This window comes from Neophocaena asiaeorientalis, unplaced genomic scaffold, assembly GCF_003031525.2.
Source record: "Neophocaena asiaeorientalis asiaeorientalis breed wild unplaced genomic scaffold, Neophocaena_asiaeorientalis_V1.1 scaffold188, whole genome shotgun sequence".
In the NCBI taxonomy this organism is placed as follows: Eukaryota; Metazoa; Chordata; class Mammalia; order Artiodactyla; family Phocoenidae; genus Neophocaena; species Neophocaena asiaeorientalis.
In genome coordinates, this window is record NW_020174156.1 from 5,345,332 (window position 1) to 5,372,115 (window position 26,784).

The 26,784-nt window shown below is 38.9% G+C and overlaps 1 protein-coding gene across 3 annotated transcripts in view; it reads right to left on the reverse strand.

The window, feature by feature from the left end:
• The window catches only part of PEX5L (peroxisomal biogenesis factor 5 like), a 185,185-nt gene that overhangs the window by 75,451 nt on the left and 82,950 nt on the right, over window positions 1-26,784 (reverse strand). For 2 of the 3 annotated variants that reach the window (XM_024755108.1, XM_024755109.1), the window contains 4 exons: window positions 25,283-25,394; window positions 8,747-8,941; window positions 5,532-5,655; window positions 4,042-4,138 (listed from right to left, as the gene is read on the reverse strand). In XM_024755108.1, coding sequence (XP_024610876.1) covers window positions 4,042-4,138; window positions 5,532-5,655; window positions 8,747-8,941; window positions 25,283-25,394 — 528 coding nt within the window. Of the gene's footprint in view, window positions 1-4,041; window positions 4,139-5,531; window positions 5,659-8,746; window positions 8,942-25,282; window positions 25,395-26,784 lie in introns of all 3 variants that reach the window. The other variant, XM_024755107.1, reaches the window with a different exon arrangement.

Consider the following 26,784-nt stretch of genomic DNA (forward strand, 5'->3'; position numbering starts at 1 on the left):
CTTTCTTCTTCCTCATTGGCAGCTCACTGTGTGTGGCCAGGAGGGGTAAAGGGATATTGATGTGGCTCCTGTGCTGTCCTCCGAAAAGCAAAACTGTATTTACAGTGTACTATCTAATTGTTTCTACTAGACATAAAGGTCTTCATACTTCTTATATTCTCTCTCATCTTTCTAACTTTTCCACTGCCTCACTTATGGCTTTACGGATAGTAGACATTCAATCTCATTTGTTGAATTGAAATGGAACAAAATGGAAGCCATTAGCATTTCTAAGAGTAAGAGGTTGAGAATGAATTTGGGAGGGGAGGCACGAAATTGTGTATGGCCTCAGATCGGGTGACAATCCTAATTCATCTTACAAAGTTTCTGGAGGAAAGTGATATTCTTTAAAATCACTTAACTCATATTAACCCTATAAACTAAGTAATAATCAGGGCTTGCAATGAGAAGGGAAATCGATGGTCTTGTGAGTTCTCTTAGGCGGATAAGCTAGATGTGGCTGATAGGAGGTGATGTGTGATGAAGAACAAAGGCTTTAGAAGCTGATGGGTGTGATTTGAATGCTGGGTCCTCTCCATTCTAGCTGAGTCACCTTGGGAAAATTACTTCTGTTCTCTAAGATGCATTTTTCGTCTGAGAAATGGAGATAACATGAATTCCCAAGATTATTGTAAACGTTTCAAATAATATATTAGAAATACCTTACATTTCTATTAACATGCATTTCCTTTAACATTATTCCTTTAAAAATTTAGAAAACATATCTGCACTTTTAAAGTTTAGATTGTTCTGGTTTGGGATACTGCCAACTTGATGGAATTTTGACAATGTGGAAGGAAGCATTTGCTCTGCCCAAATCAGCAAAATCAGAGCGTTACAAGATTGTGACTCAGTATTTGGAGAGCCTGGCTGCCCCACCTTCTCATGAAGTCCAGCTTAGGGTGGCAAGAGCCTGTGTTGGAGCGCTCCTTCCAGGGTCCAGACTTGAAAAAGAAATGCGTGAACCATCACTCTCTGGCAGAAGTTTCTTTTCTTTTGCCTCACCACTATCTCATTTATGGAAAAGCTAATTTTATATCATTACCTTCTGTGTTTCTCTTCAATGTTTCAAATATTTTTTAATTTTTCAGATTGCACGATTTCTTTAAATAATTAACTCCAGGGAATATAAATAACACAGTTTGCATAATATCAAGAAACTTTATTCTTTAAATATACAGAGATTATATAATTTATTATAATCTCCTGCCACTCTGATTAGTATATTCAAAACACTATTTGAAAGAGACTAGTCTATGTTTTTCTTTTTCCCTACCTTGAAAATGAACAAACATGAGAATTCTCATTGAGAGCTTTCATTCTCTTTGTGATTCTGAAATATGATTTTTGAGCAAAGCTTGTAAATAGCTCCTCACCTGTTGAACTAAGATAATTTTATGTTGGCTTCAGGGAGAAGAAGATATTTCCTTGATTTTCCTATGAACCATCTGAGTGACTGGAGCAGTAACAACTTTTGGTAAGCTGAAGTTGTTTACTTGAATAGTTTGCAAGTCAGTTTAAGTCGAATTTTTATACCATTTCATCATCTTATTTATATAAAGAGATCATATATTTAAGAGCAGTATGCTTCTAACAGTAAAAACACCTTTCTGTCTTTTATTACAAGTAGATGAGTCTATTCTCTTGCTGTTCCATTTGAGTGACTTAATATTTTAGATGATTAAATCCCAAATTCATGAAATTTTCCTATTTAACCATAGGCTGGAATTAAAACTAGGAGATTACAAATTTCCTTAGTTTAGGCAAATCTTGTTAAGTAAACATGCAGTGCTTTTTAAGAAAACAATTTAAGGGATGAATGCTTTACAAATAATTGGTAACCTTCTAAAATAATTCACTATGATTTATCTAGACAGAACTATCTCAGGGCATTTTACATTATATTTTGGAGGACAATGTTGGGTATCTCATACAAATTTTCCAAAGCACATTGTGTTTTCTTAAAGGCACACCGGTGGGTAAGTGGAAGGGCAATGTGGTGGGATGAAATCAGAAAACCAGCAGGAGAGTAGCAGTCATTGGAATAATAAGATAAATGCATTGTGGGTCTCCACAACCGAGGACCCCAGCTGATCCTCCTTCCCTCCACCTCCGTGTGGAAGAGCCCACCTGTGCCATGTCTTACCCTGCTGCAGAGACTAGTGTTCTCCTGCTATATTAAATTGTTCCAGCGACTTCCCTGGCGGCAGAGAGGTTAAGAATCCGCCTGCCAATGCAGGGGACACGGGTTTGAGCCCTGGTCCGGGAAGATCCCACGTGCCGCGGAGCAACTAAGCCCATGTGCCACAACTACTGAGCCTGCGCTCTAGAGCCCGCGAACCACAACTACTGAAGCCCGGGCGCCTAGAGCCCATGCTCCGCAACAAGAGAAGCCACCACAATGAGAAGCCCGTGCACCGCAACAAAGAGCACCCCCCTCTTGCCGCAACTAGAGAAGAGCCTGAGTGCAGTAACGAAGACCCAACACAGCCGTAAATAAATAAATAAACAAACAAATAAAAAAAATTGTTCCAAGGATTCCAGTTTACGCAACAGTACCAATTACTTAGCTGAGTCTAAATCTCTAATGCACTTATCAAGAAACGTTTCTCTAATAAATGTTATCAACTTGCTTTTTAAAAAGATACATTCAGAATGAACAAAGATGAAGAAAATACATTTTCACGCTACATTTACAATTCATTAAGCTTCCCAGGGGTATTTGTTCTGGAAGTTAGCTGACTTGTTTTCCTACTGAGTTCTGGGAGCAGTAATGCCCGCCTCTCTCTTGTGGAGGGTGAGGTGCACGTGGAGGTGCTGTTAATGGCCTAGGTTTCCAGATGCCTTCCATTTCCTAGCTGCGTCCTCCTGCCCTCTGCCGCTTACTGGTGTGAGTGCGTCGACAATTTTCCTTACTCTCACTGTGCCTTAGTTTCCCCCTCTATAAAATGGGGTTAAAAAATACACTTAACTCATAGAGTCATTGGTCAGGATCAAGTGAGCTAATTAATATGTATTAGAAGGCCTTTTCATAGCACTCAATAATATTTGCTATTATCATACTTATCCCTTTACTCACTTCAGACAATATATCTTCCCTCTTAGTTTCAATACCTTATCTAGTAAACTCAAGAAAATCTCTCTTGCTCATTTCATCCCACTTATTTCCAACTGGATTGTAGATGCGTGAACGTGGACACATTTCTTAAGAGATCAAGGCTGTACCCTTGCAAAGTGTTTGAGCAAATGAAAACACTGAGGCTGATGGCCCTTCTTGGCCCAGCCAAGGTCACTAGTCACAGGCAAACCAGTTACACTGAAGTCGAGGGTCAAGTAGCAGACAGACAGGTCTGGTACATGCCCTACTTCCACTGGTGATTAGTTGGGTGCCCCTGTAAAAGGATTTTGACTTTACCAAGACTCTTCAAAGACCTTTAAAGTGAGTCCAATAAAAATTCACAGGATTACTTGAGTATTAGATATAATATATGAAAAGCACAAGCTCCCTAATACTTAGAGGGTACTCACAAATGGTAGTTCTTAGTATTATCATGATTGCTAATACTATAATTATTTATTCCTTAGCAACAAATTTATTTTAATGTGACAGTCAGGATGCTGATGTGTGAGTATCTTGGTCTGTAGGGCAAAGTTGTGAATGACTGCTCAAGATGTAATTTCCTCTTGTTTGTGCCTGTTACATAAATTGTGCTAATACTGGAGTAGAACAGATTTTGTATTGGAAAATAATGTAACAGTAAGTGGTAGAACAAGGAAAAAGTGCTAAGTACATGGTGAGTTCATTGACACATTTTCCAGCCAAATCTATCTATCTGTCTTTCATCAGTTATTTTAAGCATTGAGATAGATACTGAGTGAGAAAGCATATGAAATAGAAAATACGGAAAAAATACTTCAGATTTTTCTGGTGAAATTTTAAATATTTATGACATAAATTATCTATTAGTAAAGATAGGTGCACTGAGGAATCGGTTTTGTTACCTGTGTTGGAGGCACCAATTCCAGCTCCGCAGCCGACTCAGAGTTCAGGGCGCTTTTCCCACCACTCAGTTCTGGCTGAGATCTGTGCTCTGAGGACCTACAAGGGACACATGGAGGAAATTAATGTAAATCGAGAAGTGAATTCACCTAGAAACCCAGTCAAGAAATCTGGTTAATTTGGATCGTTGAGAACCATGGTAACAAAGCTCTCAACAGACATTTGATGAAAAAGATAACATATATTTCCATTATAAATGACCACGTTTGGAATTTAAGTGGCTGCAATGTGTCAGGTGTTATTCTCTCTGACTGTTTTAGAATTCAGGTCAGTTACATGCAAAGAGTAAATAAATGCAAAACCATTTTTGTTACAGAGTTCTGCTTCATTAAAAAAGTAATTTTTGGGTGGGGAGGGGAGCTTCTCACAAAGTGTCTTAGTGAGATTTGATCTTTATATAGAATTTGAAATGTCATAATAAATGGAGATGTGTGATGGGCAACCGGAGTCTGAAACATGCCGTCCTTTAGGAAGCTTTAAAAACATGGTAAGGGCCTCCCTGGTGGCGCAGTGGTTGAGAGTCCGCCTGCTGATGCAGGGGACACAGGTTCGTGCCCCGGTCCGGGAAGATCCCTCATGAAGTGGCTAGTTTTTCTCATGGGCATCCATGGAATATACTTAATTAGTGCATTATCTGACAGTGGTGATTAAGAAAGTCAGAAAGGTTACCTGTGTAGCCAAAAACATTTAATTTAACTATTATTCATGTTGTACATTGAATATACACATATGTAAAATTACACATGCACGTAATTTGATTGACTGGCTCAGTTACATGTTCAGAAAATTATCAACAAATATTAGGCAAATATTGAACATTAAATTATGAATCTACCAAAATCCTTATTGGCTGAATTTTTGACAATTAAGATGAAATAATGTAGTTTTAGAAGCCACAATTATTAACATTAATAGGAGGTTATAAATGGCAGCAAGTATCTGGATTGACTTAATTCTTTGGCTATTTCAGTAGACAAGTATATGACACATAAATGGCTATTTTCTATTTTTAGTTTTTTTAAAAAATATTTTAATTTACTTTTAAAATTAAAAAAAACTTTATACAATTTTTAAAGGTTACACTCCATTTACAGTTATTATAAAATACTGGCTATTCCCCATGTAGTACAATACATCCTTGTAGCCTATCTTACACCCAATAGTTTATACTTCCCACTCCCCCATCCCTATACTGCCCCCTCAACTGATAACTACTAGTTTATTCTCTGTATCTGCAGGTCTGCTTCTTTTTTTGTTATATCCACTAGTTTGTTATATTTTTTAGATTCCACACATGTGACATCATACAGTATTTGTCTTTCTCTGTCTAATTTATCTTACTTAGCAGAATGCCCTCCAAGTCCACCCATGTTGCTGCAAATGGCAAAGTTTCATTTTTCTATGGCTATTTTCTGATATTAAAATATCTTACCATAAAAGTTCTTTTGATCCAGTTCTAGATGAGCTTGACTTTCTCTCTACCATGGGATGTCCCTTGCTATTTCGATCTCCATGAAACTTAACATCATCCCATTTTTCCAGTTGTGTTTGAATGTCTACTAAGGAGACAAGAAGGGGGTGAGGGGGACGGGGGAGAACACGAGGTGCAGAGAGAAGAAGAGAGATTAAGACTGAGAAGTCTTATACAAGTGAACTTTAATTAACTGATGTTCTTCTACCCCAAGACCAAAGGCTGCAAGAAAATTAATTAAAACATGTATAGCTAAATAAATATGAGACCTATTAAGAGAAATGGGATTGCTTTTACAGTTAAACAATCAAGTATATTTTTTTACCTGAATTTATTTCAAGAGCTGTGTGCATTCTGAATTTTGTGTATGAGCCCATGGGATCTGGTAAAGAATGAGCATATGCAGTACTATCCTATGGGCCTCCAGCTAAGAGGTGGCTTTGAGGCATTTCTGGCACATTTCTGGAAAGAAATTCTGTTTAAAGAGATGAGCCTTGTTATTAAAAGGAGGTGGGAAGAAACTGGGACACTTTTTACAGGTTTTGTTATAGACTACCTAATTTTTCACCTAAGAAGGGAATTTATAATGGGGATAGAGAGGAAGGAGGCAATGGAGAAAGTTAGTGTATGCTAGGACCATTGTCTCCCTGTGGCTGAATTCTTACAAAGAACCTGGCTGGTTCCCTCTCATGAACAGGTGCGTGACTGTGAACAATCCACTTAGACAACCTTAGAGGCCAGTTTTTTCGTTTATAAAAAGGTAGGTTTGCAGTCAGTGTCCTCTAAAGTCATTTAAACTAAGAATTTTTTTTTTTTTTTTTTTGGTACGCGGGCCTCTCACTGTTGTGGCCTCTCCCATCGCGGAGCACAGGCTCCGGATGCACAGGCTCAGCGGCCATGGCTCACGGGCCCAGCCGCTCCACGGCATGTGGGATCTTCCCGGACCGGGGCACAAACCCGTGTCCCCTGCCTCGGCAGGCAGACTCTCAACCACTGCGCCACCAGGGAAGCCCCCTAAACTAAGAATTTTTATGACTTCTTCACAAGACATTTTCTCAAAAGCAGAGAAATGAAAGTATCATTTATGTGTTTATTATATTATATTGTAATGTATTTAACAATATACCCTTATGCATATGTATAAATTTCACTTATTGAAATGGAATAAACCTAGAGCACATGGATGATGAGGAAATAATTATAAAATTTTCCTCCAGAGAGACAGGCCTCAAAAAGTGACGTGGCAGAGGAGCGCAGATCCTGTGTGTGCAGCCAGTTTGAGCAGCGTGCTGGCTCTCTTCTCTTTCTCTATGATCTATCCTTGGTGAGCTCATCTACACCCGTGACTGTGATGGCTATTCATAGGCTTCTGACTTTCAAATCTCTGTTTCCTGCTTGGTTCTCTTTCCTGAGTTCTAGATTTACACATTTAACAGTCCGTTGGACATCTCTACAGAGAAGCTCCACAGTTTCTTCATATATAACAGGTTCAAAACTGAACTTGACAATTTCCACCTTGCCCTCCCCTGTCCCCCCCCCCCGCCAGAGTTTGGCACATTCTATATCTCTTCCTTGCTGGCATGCATATATCTACCCAGTCCACAAGTCTTGTTTTTATTTATTTATTTTTGAACCCATCTGCCTCTCACTATGCCCTCTGTCACTCTCTTATGTATTATCTCCCTGCCTCCATTCCTTTCTCCACACATCCAAAAGAGAAAAAGTTTTCTAAAATAGAATCTGTTGATGTCACTCCTCTGAGTAAAAACCCTTCAACCCTGCCCTCCCCACAAACTTAACGACCTGGCATCCAAGAACTCCCATTATCTGACCCCTGGTGATGCTCAGATTTATTTCTCAGTACTCTACCGTTCTTGAATACCGTAGCAGTGCTTGTATTTGCTTGAAAAGGCATCTTTCTGTGTTTGTCTACTTGTGTGTGACTCCCTTTCTCTTCTGCATCAGGAATGCCCTGCCCCTTCCTTCCCGCCTTTCTCTGACCCATATTTTTCATCTGGCAAATTCTTACTCAACCTTCAAGACTGCTCATATAGTACCTCCTATAAGGCACCTTCTATAACCCCCTGGCTGGGTGAGGGGCTTAACCTGGGCTTTTCTTTATTGCAGCACATAGTACATATTTTATTATAATTATTTTAATCATTTTTCTATCTCTCCACTAGACTGTAAACTTACTAAGGGGCAGAAAGCTTATATTATTTATCTTTGTATTTCCAGCACATAGTACGGAACACAACAGATATTTAGAGAAATGTTTACTGAACAAATGAATAAATTAATTCATGGCCATCTAACATGTATATATCACAGTGCTAAGCGATTTTACCTATATGTATATCCCCTTTAACCTTTGTAACTTTATGGATAAGTTACTAATATGCTCATTTTATGGATACTTACCCATCCATGTTTCCCTTGGCTTTCTGAAATAACTGTTACCTTTCTTTCTCTTAAGAAAGGGGAGCTTAATTGACTGGTTCCATGATCTGAGGTTAAGGTCTCCTTTCTCGGGGAAGATGTACAGTGGAGAGAAGTACAGGCTTTGAAGTTAATTACAGCTTGGCTCAAATTCCAGCTCTTCCTCATACTAACTGGGATCTTGGGCAAGTTATTTAAATTTGAAAATTTGGTTCCTCATTCATTTCAAAGAGTTGTGATGAATTAACAGGCTAATATATGTAAATCACGTAGCACAGTTCTGGACATTGTAAGTCATCAGTGAATGGCAGCTGTTATTACTGTATTGGACGTATCCCCACACATGTTACATGTTACTGTTCCTTCTGGCTGTTCCCGGACCTTGAGTTAGAGTTTTCTCTTTCTAGACACTCTTCCCCTCTAGACTGAATTCTCCTAGAGAGCAAGATTCGTGTCTTATTTTTATTGTAACTCCAGTGCCTAGTGTGGTACCTGCCATCTATCAGAAACTCAATACACATGGGTTGTACAAATAAATGTATAAATCCACACCAGTTCTGCAAAGTTGAGCTCCCCAACTGCTATTTAATCTAAGCACAAAGAAGTGTGTCCTGTCCAGTTTCCTACATAGAATTAATCTTTTCTACTGCTTTGTCCATGGTTTTAATGTCATTTGTAGAACTTCCTTGTTGTATTAAGCACAAGTGAACAGCAGCAGACACGAGCTATTGCCTTACCTAAGTCTAGGGATGCCGTCTCTGGGTTTCGGAGAGCCTGGCCTCTCTGCTCAGCATCCGCACTGATGAGGTCAGGCCCATCAGCCTTTTTCTTGAGGGATGAGGTTTTCGATGAGGCCTCCAACTTCTTGGCTTTGGTTTGGGTTTGAGAGACGGGTTCACTCAGGTCAAGGAGATCTAAACCTGTGGTCAATACTATCAAAGATGGAAGAGGTTAAGAGAAGCTCACTCACTGCTCTGAAATTATTTTTTAAAAATAGGTTTCAGTTGGGTGCAGAAGGATTTTGTGTTTGTAGTGTAGGTTAGAAGAACCAAATTAAGTTAGCTCACCACTGATTTATAAAAATAGTTTGTATTTAGACTGGGAAGCTTGCTGCATGTCCTCCTTTATTTGTCACGGTAGAAATCTGCAGGACTTAGACCAGCCTCACCAGTGATGAAGGTTTGAACGGAATTAAAATGATAAAATTGAATCTGAGTTCAGGTACTATTTACTTTATGGCTTTGCTTTATAAAGAGGTTTATTTCAGAGTGCAGTTTTTCCAGAGCAGAGTCAATCTATCATATTCAGAGAGATGCTTGCAAAACAGTGATGAGGAAGATTTGGTAGTTTCTGAATGTCTCTGTGCTTTAATTTCAAACTACTAAAGTATCCAGGGTATAAAGGAATGCTGTTAATAATCTTTTATTTAATTAAGCAGTTCAATCAGAAAACGGCTTGCTGTTTGGGCTCACACTAGAGAGGTATTTTATAATCCATAGTTAATGAATAGGGTACACATGTTAATGCCTTTGGTGCTTAATATGCAAATTTAAATTTAAATTTCAGTGTAACAGAGCATAAAATGGTTACACTTTTACTTCCCAGCAGGTTGATTACACTGGGTTAAATACTCTAATGAAGGCAGAAATAATAATTTGTTCAAATGCAAACTAGGCAAATGAGAATTAAAAAGGCAAGCTCTGTAACCCTTCATTCTTCTTTCTCGTAAGTGCAAGTGTTTGACTAGCTCATTGTGAGAAATGGAAAATTCCTATTAGAAAAAGTCCCTCCAGCCCTACCTCTCTTTCAGCCCTGGCACCTGGGGGGCTGGCTTCTGAAGTGGCCTGATGGCTTCCTGACCTAGGGTCTCTTCACCCGGCTAGCTTAGGAAAGCCACTCAAGTGACAGGCACACTCCTTGTGCAAACCCTTCCCAGCACTGTCTACAACCTCCGCACCTCTCCTTCTCCTCTTTCATCTCCCGGCTTGTCTCTTGGTAGGAAATGGATTTTTGTTGACATCTCAACACTCTTCCATCTATTTCCCACTTGCATTCAAGGCAGGGCCAGGGCTTAATTAATTTCACAACCAGGATTTCTTTAGTACTGAACGTTGAGCTCCTCATGAGCTAACCATCCTATGGGATTCTTAGGATAGAATCTTTACTCTCAGTAATCTTGCTTTCTGATTTCAGTTACAAATTACAACAGTTGGATGTTATAATGGTGAAGTGGAAAGACCTGGCTCTACCACCGCTTAGCTGTGTGACTTGGAGTAAGCTTCTTGACCTCTCTGAGTTTCAGTGTCCTCATCTGAAAAACGCAGAATTAAGTCTGTCCTTTAGGTATGACATGAAGATTAAATTATCTAATCTGTAAGTCAAATGTGTAAAGTGCCAGGCATACTGTAGGTATTCAGTAAATGTTATTTCCATTCTTTGGTGGCCAATTTGTGATGCTTTTCTTTCCTTTTCCTTTTTCTTGCTATTTTCCCCACTCCTCTCTGTTTCAGGCAAGAATCAGATCCATACACCGACAGAAAGAGGAAACACCACCGGGAATAAAATGGAGGATGAGACAAGATATTGGTTCTACAGAAGATGCTATGAAGTAAATTTTTCATAAAAAGGCCTGAAAGTGTCATCTCATCTGAGCTTATCTTGTCCCAGTCTTCCTGAGGAGACAGGAACCACTTTCCAATGCAAGATGCTCTGAGCTACGAGGAGTATTTTGTGGCCGGCAAGTACTTGAATGTGGGGGGAAAAGAGTAGCTTTCAGAGCTCAGCTGCCTGGCTTGATGTCTAAAATGTAAGCGCAGCAAGCAGCCAAGGTAGGCTAGGATGCCACACATTTCATATCCTTTGAATGTTTAAATGGAAATTTCCAGGCCACGGTTGTGTTGGCAGGGGTTCTATAGGCCCACCGTGATTTCCTTATAACAGAAGGAAGGAAGTGGATAACAGTCTGTGGAATGCCATATATGTCTTTTTACTAATTGCGCAAACAATTAAGAATTAGTCACTTGCTCCTACACTTCTTTTAGAAACAAATTACATAGGACTCATCTGCTTGCATATAGGAAGTACATTTGTTACAGAATAATAACTGATGAGTATTAATTTAATTCTATATCTTTCTTACCATTCAGAATAAATGAATTGCTCAAAGACTGAATTGCGAATTCAAACTTGGCTCAGTAACGTTTTTTCCCCTCCAAACTGTCCTCAGCACTTCCTGAGTTTGTTCTGAGCTCTCTGTTCCTTTGTTCTTTTCCCAGCAAATGTGAAACAACTGCTGGGCACAGACAAAAGGCCCTATTTGTTATAGTTGATGAAGGGGGTGCCTTGGAGGTTGCATGGCAAGCTTGAAGCTGAGAAAGTCCCTGGGGAACACAATTTCAAAAGCATAGAAGGTTGTGTTCAGCCTTTCACTTTGTGAAGAAAGACAAATCTCATTTTAGTGTGTGAGTGTGCGTGTGTGTGCGTGCGTGTGGTGTGCACTTTAGTTAAGATAAAAATAAAGGGTCTCACAGTTTCATATGGGGTTCGAAGATAGCATAGCTTAGCATGGAAGGGGGTGTCTGCTCTACTGATTTTCTCAATCTGATTTTAAAGATTCTCTTAGGCACATGAAGGTTTGTGTCCCAGAATTTGTGTTTAAATTAAAATCATCATCTGTTATAGTGGAAGTGAAATTGTGTGTGTACACTTGTGTGAGAGAGACAGAGAGAGAGAGTGGGAGAGAGAGAGGAGATAAGGAAAGAGAGTGACTTGAAGATGCTATGCTGTTGGCTTTGGAGATAGAATATGGGGCCACAAACCAAGGAATTCTAGGTACCATGGAAAAGGCAAGGAAATGAATTCTCCTTTAGAGCCTCCAGAAGGAATGCGGCCCTCCTGACACCTTGATTTTTAGGACAGCTGAGTTCAAGAATTGTAGGATAATAAATTTATGTCATTTTAAGCCACTGAATTTGTGGCAATTTGTTACAGCAGCAATAGGAAAATAATATAGCTGGTAGGTCAGTGTCCATAGAGGATTCAAACACAGTCCCATCACCCCCAAGCCTGTGCTCTTCACCATTTCTCTCTAGACTTTATGTGAACTTGGAAGCAATGTGCTGACCCTGTTGATGTGGCTTTGATTAGTTTTTGTTTAGCTACCAATTATTTGCCAGTTTGGGTAGTCTGAGGCATAATTTAAATAGTTGGCAATCTCAAAAACTTTTTTTTTTTTTTTTTTGATAACAATTCCACTGGGTGGAATTTCCTAAAGATAGAAGATGTAATATGTTATATAAGTATTTGTTTTTATCTCTCTCAAGGACACATGATTGAAGATCACAACCTATTGAACTGGAAGGCTCCCACAGGGCACTGAAGATGTTTATGAATACTAGATTACTTGGGCCCTAGGAGGTGAGGCTGCTTAGAACAGCTGGGATAAGGTAGCACCTATTATGAAGCACTGATTTGATACTTTAATGGCAAGTACAGTGCTATTAACACCACTACTGTATAATGAGCCTCAGATTTTCAGTGACTTTCTCTAAAGGAATAAATCTACAAGGAGTGGTCAGAGAGGACAGACCATGGACAGCCCTGACTGGGGCAGTCACAGAATGTGCTGCAAGGAGCTGATGGGATCTCTGTTCTGATTTGTAAGCTACTCTGGCATTCCAGAAAACATGGAATTCTTTAATACAATGCTTACAAAGCAAACTCCTTTAGGAAGGATTTTGCCAGTGATGTCAAATAGATAAACTGGACTTGAATAATTCAACCAACTTTTGCCTTTTTATTGGAATACATAATTAAAGCTACTTCCCAAATTTCTAAGTTCTCTAAAGTGGCATGCCATTGGGTTCATGGCTATTTGGGTTTTATAAAAATGTATTTGGAAAAATTACACTAATTCTGCAGTTAAGATATTTAATTAGGTGGCTGTGATGGCATTGTGAACTTTGTTAAGGGTATCTTTTTCCTTATATATAGGGGTCTCTTTGATAGGTATACAGGTCCCATACCAAGGAGTGATACTCTTATTTTTTAAATCTTGGAAAATGTTTCTATAGTAACTGTCCACTTAATAGCTTAAGATTATGGATAAATTATTTTTAGATTATGTAGATTGATAAATGTAAACCAAGGACCCCCTATTCTTGCTTTTCAGAAGAGTCTTTCCTGTACTTTGACATATATTATATTTTTTGGAGATTATAGGACAAGAAGTTATTATTGCAAGTTTTATAGTAATTACTTGTCCTATAACATAAGCAATATCTTAAAAATATCTATTTTCTAGTTACTGTCAGAGCATTTTTTACATGCATCTGTATAAATATATATTTGCCATTTAAAAATCAAGGGTATTAGCAATCTTGGTCTACCTACCATTTAGGGACACAGTTTAAGAGGGTCGAGGAATTAAACTGTCTACCTAGATTACAGAAGAATAAAAGATAATTTAGGATGTTAATGGCAAAAAAATGGAAAACATCCTTATTTGATCAGCTTGAAGTCATCATCACTGGATGACAAAAGTTAATCTTAATGTAGAAACAAGCAGAAAGTAAAAAAAAAAAAATTGAAATACTTAAGAACAAAATTACAATTTAGAACTTCTATGAGGTAGAAGATTGATATGTTCTTTTAGGGTCAGAGAGAAAAAACCCTGCATTTGACTGACCTTTGGAAGAGATAATTGCTATATTGTTTACTTTGTGTTAAGTTATATAAGAACTATATTCTTTATATACTTAAAGAGTTGTCAAGATGGTGGCACACTGGATTTATTTTTTCATTGGAAGAAAATGCCGAGTATAAAAGCCTCTCATCTTAATACAAGGTTCTTCAAATTTCTATTTGATTGACTTGGTACAGCAGGTTCTGCCCCATATTTTACTCCAAGATTGTTTACTATCCATTCCTTAAGTGTAAAGACATACATAATGCTTGGGATGTAATAGGCACGTAATGTTCAACGACTGTCCTGATTTCACAATGTAATTTCATACTATTCTGAAATGATGTTCCATTTAAAATGACTATTAAAAATTTGGACAGAAAATGATAACTATACCTTTTGCCCAGAAACTTTAGCTATAAAATTATTGGACCATGTTAGAATTCTTTCTAAGATGTTTGTATGCTAAAGTTTCTCCTTTTTAAAAATGTATGTGAATTATGTTGCATATTGAGATATAAATTGTGGGTCTGGAATAATTTTTAAAAAGAAGTATAATCCTTAGGGATTAACAAAAATATAGTGTTTTTTCCTTGACATATATATATATAAATATATATATATATTTTTTTTTTTGACAGAAAAGAAGATAAAAAATATATTTAAAAAGAGCAACAGTCAAGGTGGTACAAATAAAACAAAGACTAAGGTGATTAAATTTAATAATTCCAGTAAATATGTTAAAAATTGAGTAAATATTCCAATTATCACAGAAAAATTGTCAGAGTGAATTTTCTTTTTTTTTTTTTATGGTTTGAGCAAATATTGCAGTTCTGCAACAATGCTGATTTTATTTTTCAAATTTAAGTTCTCCTAAACACATAGCTCTAGAGTGCTCTTCTATTTAGGTTACATATGGGCACCATATTTAACTGTCCAATTATCTTTTTTTTTTTACATCTTTATTGGAGTATAATTGCTTTACAGTGGTGTGTTAGTTTATGCTGCATTACAAAGTAAATCAGCTTTACGTATACATATATCCCCATATCTCCTCCCTCTTCTGTCTCCCTCCTACCCTCCCTATCCCACCCCTCTAGGTGGACACAAAGCACCGACCTGATCTCCCTGTGCTATGTGGCTGCTTCCCTCTAGCTATCTATTTTACATTTGGTAGTGTATATATGTCCATGCCACTCTCTCACTTCATCCCAGCTTACCCTTCCCCCTTGCTGTGTCCTCAAGTCTATTCTCTATGTCTGAGTCTTTATTCCTGTCCTGCCCCTAAGTTCTTCAGAACCATTTTTTATTTATATATTTCTTAGATTACATATATATGTGTTAGCATACAGTATTTTTCTCTTTCTGACTTATTTCACTCTGTGTGACAGTCTCTAGGCCCATCCACCTCACTACAAAGAACTCAATTTCGTTTCTTTTTATGGCTGGGGAATATTCCACTGTATATATGTGCCACATATTCTTTATCCGTTCATCTGTTGATGGACACTTAGGTTGCTTGCATGTCCTGGCTATTGTAAATAGAGCTGCAATGAACATTGCGGTACATGACTCTTTTTTTTTTTTAAATAAATTAATTTTATTTATTTATTTTTGGCTGCATTTGGTCTTTGTTGCTGCGCTTGGGCTTTCTCTAGCTGCGGTGAGCAGGGGTTACTCTTCGTTGCGGTGCGTGGGCTTGCGGTGGCTTCTCTTGTTGCAGAGCACAGGCTCTAGGCACGCGGGCTTCAACAGTTGTGGCTCGCGGGCTCTAGAGCTCAGGCTGAGTAGTTGTGGCACATGGGCTTAGTTGCTCCATGGCATGTGGGATATTTCCGGACCAGGGCTCAAACCCGTGTCCCCTGCATTGGCAGGTGGATTCTTAACCACTGTGCCACCAGGGAAGCCCCCATGACTCTTTCTGAATTATGGTTTTCTCTGGGTATATGCCCAGTGGTGGGATTGCTGGGTCATATGGTAGTTCTATTTGTAGTTTTATAAGGAACCTCCATACTGTTCTCCATAGTGGCTGTATCAATTTACATTCCCACCAACAGTGCAAGAGGGTTCCCTTTTCTCCACACCCTCTCCAGCATTTATTGTTTGTAGATTTTTTGATGATGGCCATTCTGACTGGTGTGAGGTGATACCTCATTGTAGTTTTGATTTCCATTTCTGTAATGATTAGTGATGTTGAGCATCCTTTCATGTGTTTGTTGGCAATCTGTATATCTTCTTTGGAGAAATGTCTATTTAGGTCTTCTGCCCATTTTTGGATTGGGTTGTTTGTTTTTTTGATATTGAGCTGCATGAGCTGCTTGTATCTTTTGGAGATTAATCCTTTGTCTGTTGCTTTGTTTGCAAATATTTCTCCCATCCTGAGGGTTGTCTTTTTGTCTTGTTTATGGTTTCCTTTGCTGTGCAAAAGCTTTTGTTTCTTTAGGTCCCATTAGTTTATTTTTATTTCCATTTCTCTAGGAGGTGGGTCAAAAAGGAGCTTGCTGTGATTTATGTCATAGAGTGCTCTGCCTGTGTATTCCTCTAAGAGTTTTGTAGTGTGTGGCCTTACATTTAGGTCTTTAATCCATTTTGAGTTTATTTTTGTGTATGGTGTTAGGGAGTGTTCGAGTTTCATTCTTTTACATGTAGCTGTCCAGTTTTCCCAGCACCACTTACTGAAAAGGCTGTCTTTTCTCCATTGTATATTCTTGCCTCTTTTATCAAAAATAAGTTGACCATATGTGTGTGGGTTTATCTCTGGGCTTTCTATCCTGTTCCATTGATCTATATTTCTGTTTTTGTGCCAGTACCATACTGTATTGATTACTGTAGCTTTGTAGTATAGTCTGAAATGCAGGAGCCTGATTCCTCCAGCTCCATTTTTCTTTTTCAAGATTGCTTTGGATATTTGGGGTCTTTTGTGTTTCCATACAAATTGTGAAATTTTTTGTTCTAGTTCTGTGAAAAATGCCATCGCTAGTTTGATAGGGATTGTAATGAATCTATAGATTGCTTTCGGTAGTACAGTCATTTTCACAATGTTGATTCTTCCAAGAACATGGTATAACTCTCCACCTGTTTGTATCATCTTTCATTTCTTTCATCAATATCTTATAGTTTTCTGCATACAGGTCTTTTGTCTCCCTAGGTAGGTTTATTCCTAGGTATTTTATTCTTTTTGTTGCAATGGTAAATGGGAGTGTTTCCTTATTTTCTCTTGCAGATTTTTTATCATTAGTGTATAGGAATGCAAGAAATTTCTGTGCATTAATTTTGTATCCAGCTACTTTACCAGATTCATTGATTAGCTGTAGTAGTTTTCTGGTAGCATCTTTAGGATTCTCTATGTATAGTACCATGTCATCTACAAACAGTGACAGTTTTACTTCTCCTTTTCTGATTTGGATTCCTTTTACTTCTTTTTCTTATCTGATTGTTGTGGCTAAAACTTCAAAAACTATGTTGAATAATAGCGGCAGAGTGGGCAACCTTGTCTTGTTCCTGATCTTAGCAGAAATGGTTTCCATTTTTCACCACTGAGAACGATGTTGGCTGTGGGTTTGTCATATATGGCCTTTATTAGGTGAGGTAAGTTCCCTCTATGCCCACTTTCTGGAGGATTTTATTTCAACTACGTGTTGAATTTTGTCAAAAGCTATTTCTGCATCAATTGAGATGATCATGTGATTTTTCTCCTTCAATTTGTTAATATGGTGTATCACATTGATTGATTTGCATATACTGAAGAATCTTTGCATTCCTGGGATAAACCCCAGTTGATCATGGTGTATGGTCCTTTTAATGTGCTGTTGGATTCTGTTTGTTAGTATTTTGTTGAGGATTTTTGCATCTATGTTCATCAGTGTTATTGGCCTGTAGCTTTCTTTCTCTGTGACATCTTTATCTGGTTTTGGTATCAGGGTGGTGGTGGCCTCGTAGAATGAGTTTGGGAGTGTTCCTCCCTCTGCTATACTTTGGAAGAGTTTGAGAAGGATAGGTGTGAGCTGTTCTCTAAATGTTTGATAGAATTCGCCTGTGAAGTCAACTGGTCCCGGGCTTTTGTTTGTTGGAAGATTTTTAATCACAGTCTCAAATTCAGTGCTTGTGATTGGTCTGTTTATATTTTCTATTTCTTCCTGGTTCAGTCTCAGTAGGTTGTGCTTTTCTAAGAATTTGTCCATTTCTTCCAGGTTGTCCATTTTATTGGCATAGAGTTGCTGGTAGTAGTCTCTTAGCATGCTTTGTATTTCTGTGGTGTCTGTTGTAACTTCTCCTTTTTCATTTCTAAGTTTATTGATTTGAGTCCTCTCCCTCTTTTTCTTGATGAGTCTGGATAATAGTTTATTAATATTGTTTATCTTCTCAAAGAACAAGCTTTTAGTTTTATTGATCTTTGCTATTATTTCCTTCATTTCTTTTTCATTTCTTTCTGATCTGATCTTTATGATTTCTTTCCTTCTGCTAACGTTGGGTTTTTTTTGTCTTCTTTCTCTAATTGCTTTAGGTATAAGGTTAGGTTGTTTATTTGAGATGTTTCTTGTTTCTTGAGGTAGGATTGTACTGCTATAAATTTCCCTCTTAGAATGCTTTTGCTGAATCCCATAGGTTTGGTGTCGTCCTATATTCATTGTCATTTGTTTCTAGGTATTTTTTGATTTCTTCAGTGATCTCTTGGTTTTTAAGTAGTGTATTGTTTAGCCTCCACGTGTTTGTATTTTTTACAGACTTTTTCCTGTAATTGATATCTAGTCTCAGAGCGTTGTGGTTGGAAAAGATACTTGATATGATTTCAATTTTCTTAATTTTACCAAGGCATTGTTTGTGACCCATGATATGATCTATCCTAGAGAATGTTCCATGAGCACTTGAGATGAAAGTGTATTCTCGTTTTTGGATGGAATGTCCTATAAATATGAATTAAGTCCATGTTGTTTGTGTTTCCTTATTTATTTTCATTTTGGATGATCTGTCCATTGGTGAAAGTGGGGTGTTAAAGTCCCCTACTATTATTGTGTTACTGTCGATTTCCCCTTTTATGGCTGTTAACATTTGCCTTATGTATTGAGGTGCTCCTATGTTGGGTGCATAAATATTTACAATTGTTATATCTTCTTCATGGATTGGTCCCTTGATCACTATGTAGTGTCCTTCTTTGTCTCTTATAACATTCTTTATTTTAAAGTCTATTTTGTTGGATATGAGAATTGCTACTCCAGGTTTCTTTTGATTTCCATTTGTATGGAATATCTTTTTCCATCCTCTCACTTTTAGTCTGTAATGTGTCCCTAAGTCTGAAGTGGGTCTCTTGTAGACAGCATATATATGGGTCTTTTTTTTGTATCCATTCAGCCAGTCTATGTCTTTTGGTTGGAGCATTTAATCCATTTACATTTAAGGTAATTATTGGTATGTATATTCCTATTACCCTTTTCTTAATTGTTTTGGGTTTGTTTTTGTAGGTCTCTTCCTTCTGTTGTGTTTCCTGCCTAGAGAAGTTCCTTTAGCATTTGTTGTAAAGCTGGTTTGGTGGTGCTGAATTCTCTTAGCTTTTGCTTGTCTGTAAAGGTTTTAATTTCTCCGTCGAATCTGAATGAGATCCTTGCTGGGTAGAGTAATTTTGGTTGTAGGTTTTTCCCTTTCTTCATTTTAAATATGTCCTGCCACACCCTTCTGGCTTGCAGGGTTTCTGCTGAGAAATCAGCTGTTAACCTTATGAGGATTCCCTTGTATGTTATCTGTTGCTTTTCCCTTGGTGCTTTTAATGTTTTCTTTGTATTTAATTTTTTTTTTTTTTTTTTTTCGGTATGCAGGCCTCTCACCATTGTGGCCTCTCCCATTGCGGAGCACAGGCTCTGGATGCACAGGCTCAGCAGCCATGGCTCACAGGCCCAGCCTCTCCGTGGCACGTGGGATCCTCCCAGACCGGGGTATGAACCCATGTCCCCTGCATTGGCAGGTGGACTCTCAACCACTGCACCACCAGGGAAGCCCCTAATTTTTGATAGTTTGATTAATAAGTGTCTTTGTGTGCTTCTCCTTGGATTTATCCTGTATGGGACACTCTGTGCTTCCTGGACTTGACTGACCATTTTCTTTCTCACTTTAGGGAAGTTTTCAACTATAATCTCTCCAAATATTTTTTCAGTCCCTTTCTTCTTCTCTTATTCTTCTGGGACCCCTATAATTCGAATGTTGGTGTGTTTAGTGTTGTCCCAGCGGTCTCTGAGTCTGTCCTCAATTTTTTTTTAAACATCTTTATTGGAGTATAATTGCTTTACAATGGTGTGTTCGTTTCTGCTTTATAACAAAGTGAATCAGTTATGCATATACATATGTCCCCATATCTCTTCCCTCTTGCGTCTCCCTCCCTCCCATCCTCTCTATTGTCCTCAATTCTTTTCATTATGTTTTCTTTATTCTGCTCTGCGGTAGTTATTTCCAGTATTTTGTCTTCCAGGTCACTTATCCATTCTTCTGCCTCACTTATTCTGTTATTAATTCCTTCTAGAGAATTTTTAATTTCACTTATTGTGTTGTTCATCATTATTTGTTTGCTATTTAGTTCTTCTAGGTCCTTGTTAAACAATTCTTGTATTTTCTCCATTCTATTTCCAAGATTTTTGATCATCTTTACTATCATTACTCTGATTCTTTTTCAGGTAGACTGCCTATTTCCCCTTCATTTGTTTGGTCCGGTGGGTTTTTACCTCGCTCCTTCATCTGCTGTGTATTTGTCTGTCTTCTTATTTTGCTTAACTTACTGCATTTGGGGTCTCCTTTTTGCAGGCTGCAGGTCTGTAGTTCCCATTGTCTTTGTTGTCTGCCCCCAGTGGGTAAGGTTGTTTCAGTGGGTTGTGTAGGCTTCCTGGTGGAGGGGACTGGTGCCTGTGTTCTGGTGGATAAGGTTGGATCTTGTCTTTCTGGTTGGCAGGACCATATCCGGTGGTGTGTTTTGGGGTGTCTGTGAACTTATTATGATTTTAGGCAGTCTCTCTGCTAATGGGTGGGGTTTTGTTCCTGCCTGGCTAGTTGTTTGGCATGGGGTGTCCAGCACTGCAGGTTGCTGGTCATTGAGTGGAGCTGAGTCTTATCACTGAGATGGAGATCTCTGGGAGAACTTTTGCCATTTGATATTACATGGAGCCGGGAGGTCTCTTGTGGACCAATGTCCTGAACTCAGCTCTCCCACCTCAGAGACTCAGGCCTGACACCCGGCTGAAGCACCAAGACCCTGTCAGCCACATGGCTCAGAAGAAAAGGGAGAAGAAAAAGAAAGAAAAAAATAAAATAAAATAACGTTATTAAAATTAAAAAATTGTTAAATATAAAAAAGTAATTAAAAAAAGAAAGAAAGAAGAGAGCAACCAAACCAATAAAAAATCCACCAATGAAAGCAAGTGCTAAAAAGTACACTAAAAAAAAAAAACAAAGAAATAACCGACCGACAGAACCCTAGGACAAATGGTAAAAGCAAAGCTATACAGACAAAATCACACAAAGAAGCATATACATACAACCTCACAAAAAGAGAAAAAGGAAAATATTATATATATTAAAAAAAAAAGGGAAGAGAGCAACGAAATCAATAAACAAATTTACCAATGATAATAAGCTCTAAATACTAAACTAAGATAAACATAAAAGCAGAAACAAATTAGATGCAGAAAGCAAACCCCAAGTCTACAGTTGTTCCCAAAGTCCACCACCTCAATTTTGGGATGATTCGTTGTCTATTCAGGTATTCCACAGATGCAGGGTACATCAGGTTGATTGTGGAGATTTAATCCACTGCTCCTGTAGCTGCTGGGAGAGATTTCCCTTTGTCTTTTTTGTTTCCACAGCTCCGGGATTCAGCTTTGGATCTGGCCCCGCCTATGCATGTAGGTCTCCTCAGGGTGTCTGTTCTTCACTCACACAGGATGGGGTTAAGTAGCAGCTGATTAGGGGGCTCTGGCTCATTCAGGCTGGGGGTATGGAGGGGTACAGAATGTGGCACAAGCCTGCGTTGGCAGAGGCTGGTGTGACGTTGAAACAGCCTGAGGCATGCCGTATGTTCTCCTAGGGAAGTTGTCCCTGGATCACAGGACCCTGGCAGTGGTGGGCTGCACAGGCTCCCGGGAGGGGCGGTGTGGATAGTGACCTGTGCTTGCACATAGGCTTCTTGGCGGCTGTAGCAGCAGCCTTAGCATTTCATGCCCGTCTCTGGTGTCCATGCTGAAAGCCGCGGCTCACGCCCGTCTCTGGAGCTTGTTTAGGTGGTGCTCTGAATCCCCTCTCCTCATGCACCCCGAAACAGCGGTCTCTTTCCTCTTGGGCAGTTCCAGACTTTTTCCACAGACTCCCTCCCGGCTGGCTGTGGCGCACTAACCCCCTTCAGGCTGTGTTCACGCAGCCAACCCCAGTCCTCTCCCTGGGATCTGACCTCCAAGGCCCGAGCTTCAGCTCCCAGGCCCCGCCTGCCCTGGCAGGTGAGCAGACAAGCCTCTCAGGCTGCTGAGTGCTGGTCGGCACTGATCCTCTGTGAGGGAATCTCTCCGCTTTGCCCTCTGCACCCATTTTGCTGTGCTCTCCTCCATGGCTCCAAAGCTTCCCCCCTGCCCACCCCCCATCTCTGCCGGTGAAGGGGCTTCCTAATGTGTGGAAACATTTCCTCCTTCACAGTACCCTCCCAGAGGTGTAGGTCCCGTCCCTATTCTTTTGTCTCTGTGTTTTCTTTATTATTTTGCCCTACCCAGGTATGCGGGGAGTTTCTTGCCTTTTGGGAAGTCTGAGATCTTCTGCCAGCGTTCAGTAGGTGTTTTTTAGGAGTTGTTCCATATGTAGATGTATTTTTGATGTATTTGTGGGGAGGAAGGTGATCTCCACGTCTTACTCCTCTGCCATCTTGAGGGTCCCCCTGACATACATATATATATATTTATTTATTTTTGGCTGCATTGGGTCTTCATTGCTGCGCATGGGCTTTCTCTAGTTGTGGCAAGTGGGGGCTACTCTTCATTGCAGTGTGCGGGCTTCTCATTGCAGTGGCTTCTCTTGTTGCGGAGCACGGGCTCTAGGCACATGGGCTCAGCAGTTGTGGCTCATGGACTCTAGAGCGCAAGCTCAGTAGTTGTGGCACACAGGCTTAGTTGCTCTGCAGCATGTGGGATCTTCCCAGACCAGGGCTTGAACCCATGTCCCCTGCATTGGCAGGTGGATTCTTAACCACTGTGCCACCAGGGAAGCCCCCCTAGACATATATTTTTAAGATTAAAAAGAACATACTATCAAATGAGAGTCTTCCTTAAAGATAAAAATCTGTGTGACCCAGATGCACTGAATGCTGAGGCCAAGCAATGAAAATCCCATAGTCTCAACATACCATTTTTCCTGACCTCTTATTTTGGAGGGTGTTATGGATTGAAATGTGTCCCCCCAATACTCATATGTTGCAGTTTTAACCCCCAGTACCTCAGAATGTAACTTTATTTAGAAATAGGGTCAATGGAGATGTAATTAGTTAAGATGAGTCAGATTGGAGTAGGGTGGTAATAAAGAGAGGAAATTTGGACACAGAGACTGACATGCATACTGGGAGACATGCACACATGTCATGTGAAGATTAGAGTTATGCTTCCACAAGTCACAGAGCTACCAGAAACCGGGAGAGAGGCCTGGAACAGATCCTTCCCAAGCACCTTCAGAGGAAGCATGGTCCTGCTGACACCTTGATTTTGGACTTCTAGCTTCTAGAATTGTGAGGCAATAAATCTCTGTTGTCTAATCCACTCATTTTGTGGCATTTTGTCATGGCAGGCCTAGGAAACTAATACAGAAGGCAATACTCTAGGTACTGGGATTGCAAGAAATTACATATTCTTTTGAATATGTAATTTCCTCCAGTATTTCACAGGTCTCTCTGTTATATGCTAGAAAAATCAAGGTGAAAAGCAGCTTTTGAGTTGGATATTATGTTGCTCTCTCTGGTGAGCCCTTCCTATGTGACTTAGTTCTATCCTTCCTGAGAGTTGTAGAGGGTACTGGAATCAAGATCTGAGAATTATGCTTCGCAGCTTTTTCTTAGAACAGCGGGAATTTCTCAGTGTACCCCATTTTCATGGATTTTCCTGCAATTAGAGACACAAGGCTCCTCTGTATTTTTCTGGGGGTAGCTCAGTTTTGGAGGGGTGAGCTCCAGTTTCATAGGTAAGGAGGATGAAACTGATCTGACAGGATCTGAACTTGTTTCATTTCCTGCCTAAAATGTATCAAGTACAATTTTATTTGCTTGATTACTCAAAGCGGTAGTTGAATTTAGAAAATGATTGCTTTGGTGTGTTAGCACTTACACAGATTGCTTCATTTAATCTTCCCAAGTAACCTATGAGATATAGATCTTACTACTACTAGACAGATGAGGAAATAGACTTACTTATGCAACTTGCTCAAGGACACAGAGTTGCTAAGTGGCAGAGTTGGGGTTGGAATTCACCAAGTTTAACTCCAGAGACTGTAGACTACACTCCCACATAAAGTGCCTCTATCTTGTGTTAGTTACTCTTATTGTTGTAATTTTTAGCATTTCTTAAAAATCACAATTTCCTTCACCTGTGATTTTCTTCACTTACTTAAAAGTATAATAACACTATGCCAGGAAGCAGCAGGCTGAGGACATGATGGGGAAATGAAATGAACTTTAACAAGACAGTATATAATTATCCTCTCCTTCCCCCATTAAATTCTCTCCTGCAATCCAATATAACCTTTGTTGTTTGATTCTGGACATCATTCTTTCATTCTTATTTGAACAACATGCCTTTGAGTGTGAATGTTGACTGAATGAAACCAATGCAGAAAGGCTGCCGCTGATCCAGAAGGCGACAAGTAGCTTTTGAGTCAAATCTTCCATTGTGGCCTCAGAGTGGGCTGTACCTAAGTGACTTAGTTTTTGAATTAGTGAGAATTTAAGTGCAGAGGATGCTGGAGAAGGTGTGATTGATACACTGGCATCCTGCATTCACTCATTGGATGACAACTTATTAGTCCCTATACAGATAGCTTACTGTTTGATTATATTTAATTCCAGAACAATGTTCAAATAAATTGTTGTAAGAAGGAGCAACTAATCCATTTATATGACAAAAAAATAAAATTGTCTCGATAATATCCCAAGTCTCTAGGACATTTTAATTGTGATTTCAATCCACTTGAAGGGGTTGCCTATATTTTTATCTTACTGGACTTTTGTCACACAAAATATTTCCAGCCAGAACTTGAAAAACCTTACTCTGAAAGAGATGCCTTTGTTTTAAAGAATTCCTATATGATGTGACTTGAGATGCAAAGATGTACATAAGAAAATTGGCATTGAAAAATGATTCATTGCTAATAGTGGTACTCTAATGTTTTCAAAATTGGCTGGATAATATCCATTGGAGTTTCTTATAAAGAAAAGCAATCTATTGGTTTATATTGAACAGTATATATTCTAAAATTTCATTTGTTTGCAAACATTATTCTCCACTTAAAATGCATTGTGGAAAGAAAATGTGCATTTTTCTATCATGAAAATTAACTCCACTTGAGGATAAGTTAAAAGTGAAAGAATTACCGGCTGTGTTGGACGTTACTGGCCTTGCTATTGCCTCCGATTTGGTTTCACAGAGAAAATCATCGATGGAGGGACTCAGGAGGGGTCTGCTCTCTTGCTGTTCATTCACCAGCTGGGAACAAATGAACACAGGTGTCAAAGGACTTTGTCCAATTGCAGAATCAGATGAATTAAAATGCAGCCTTGCAACAAAATGAGAATAGCAAGCCTACCAAAAAATAAATCAATCAATAAGTAATAGGGTAGAGGCAAGAAAGAAAACAAAATCAGGGGATGGGGAATGAGCCTTTCAGCACTGTCATATTTTTGAGGCAGCCAACTTCAGTTTTCAAACCTCAAGCTTTTTTTCTCCTCCTAGAACGGTTTTGGAATTATTCTCTAATTTCAGTATGTAGAATATGACACCTATTGAATCACAGTTCCTAAGGGCCAATCTCACTCTTCATCTGGAAAAAAAGCTCTCACTGAGACCTGGAACCATGGCTTCAGACCCTGGGGTGACACATTCTGTTCAGGACTGGTCAGTCATTGTTATGTAGTGACAGCATGCACACACACAGAGATCCGTGTGCATGGATAAATGCTCTTTCTCTCTCTCTCTTAAAAAGCTCAAGTCACCTAAAGGCACACACCCTTCCTTACATTTCCTTGGAATGCTTTTGTAGTGCATAACAAGTATTTTGAGAGAGTAGGAAGTATTGTTAACTGTACAGGTATCCAGTATATATGTTTGTGAAAATCTGTATGTAAAAGAGATTTCTGTCAATTCAATTATATTTCCCCATTGGCTTCTTCTCTAATTTCAGAAATCATTCAGTTTGATATTTATTAGTTCTCATTATCAGTGGCAGCCAACTATTTACTTTCAGTTATTCTGGACCTCTTTGAATCCAAACATCCTTAAGTTCTGTTTCTAAGGGTAAGGGGAAAATTACACTTAAGATAACACAAGTGGTTAGTCCCTAAAAGAACTGTCTTAGTTTTGGGGGAGTTTTTATATTGGCCTTTCTTAAAATGGGCATAGTCATCTAGTTTTCTACTTGCTATAGGAAAAAGCTGTGCCAAAAAATCTCTAGATTTTAAAATACTTATTTGCAAGGCTGTATTTTAAGAGACACATAAAATAACAAATGAAGTGTTTTGAAGTATTACCAAATCAAAATATTTTCTATGACTCACTTTCACTGCATTATTTCTCTGGCAATGTTAGTGGTATTATAGCTTAGAGCTTATGGACCCTGACAAGAGACCTAAATAATGGTAAATATGGGAAGAAAAATGCAATTCTATTATTGGTGAAGGAGGAATATGAAAGCATTAGTGATTATTCGGGGACTGAAAACCAAGAGGCACCTTTGGTACTTTTACACATTCATGCTATTATCTTAACATGGATAAATCTCAGATCTTCACTGAAGTCTAAGATTTTGAGATAGAGTTGGCAATTTAATTTCACTCATTAATTTGTACATGTTATCGAGGGTTCTAAGCATTAAGAATGC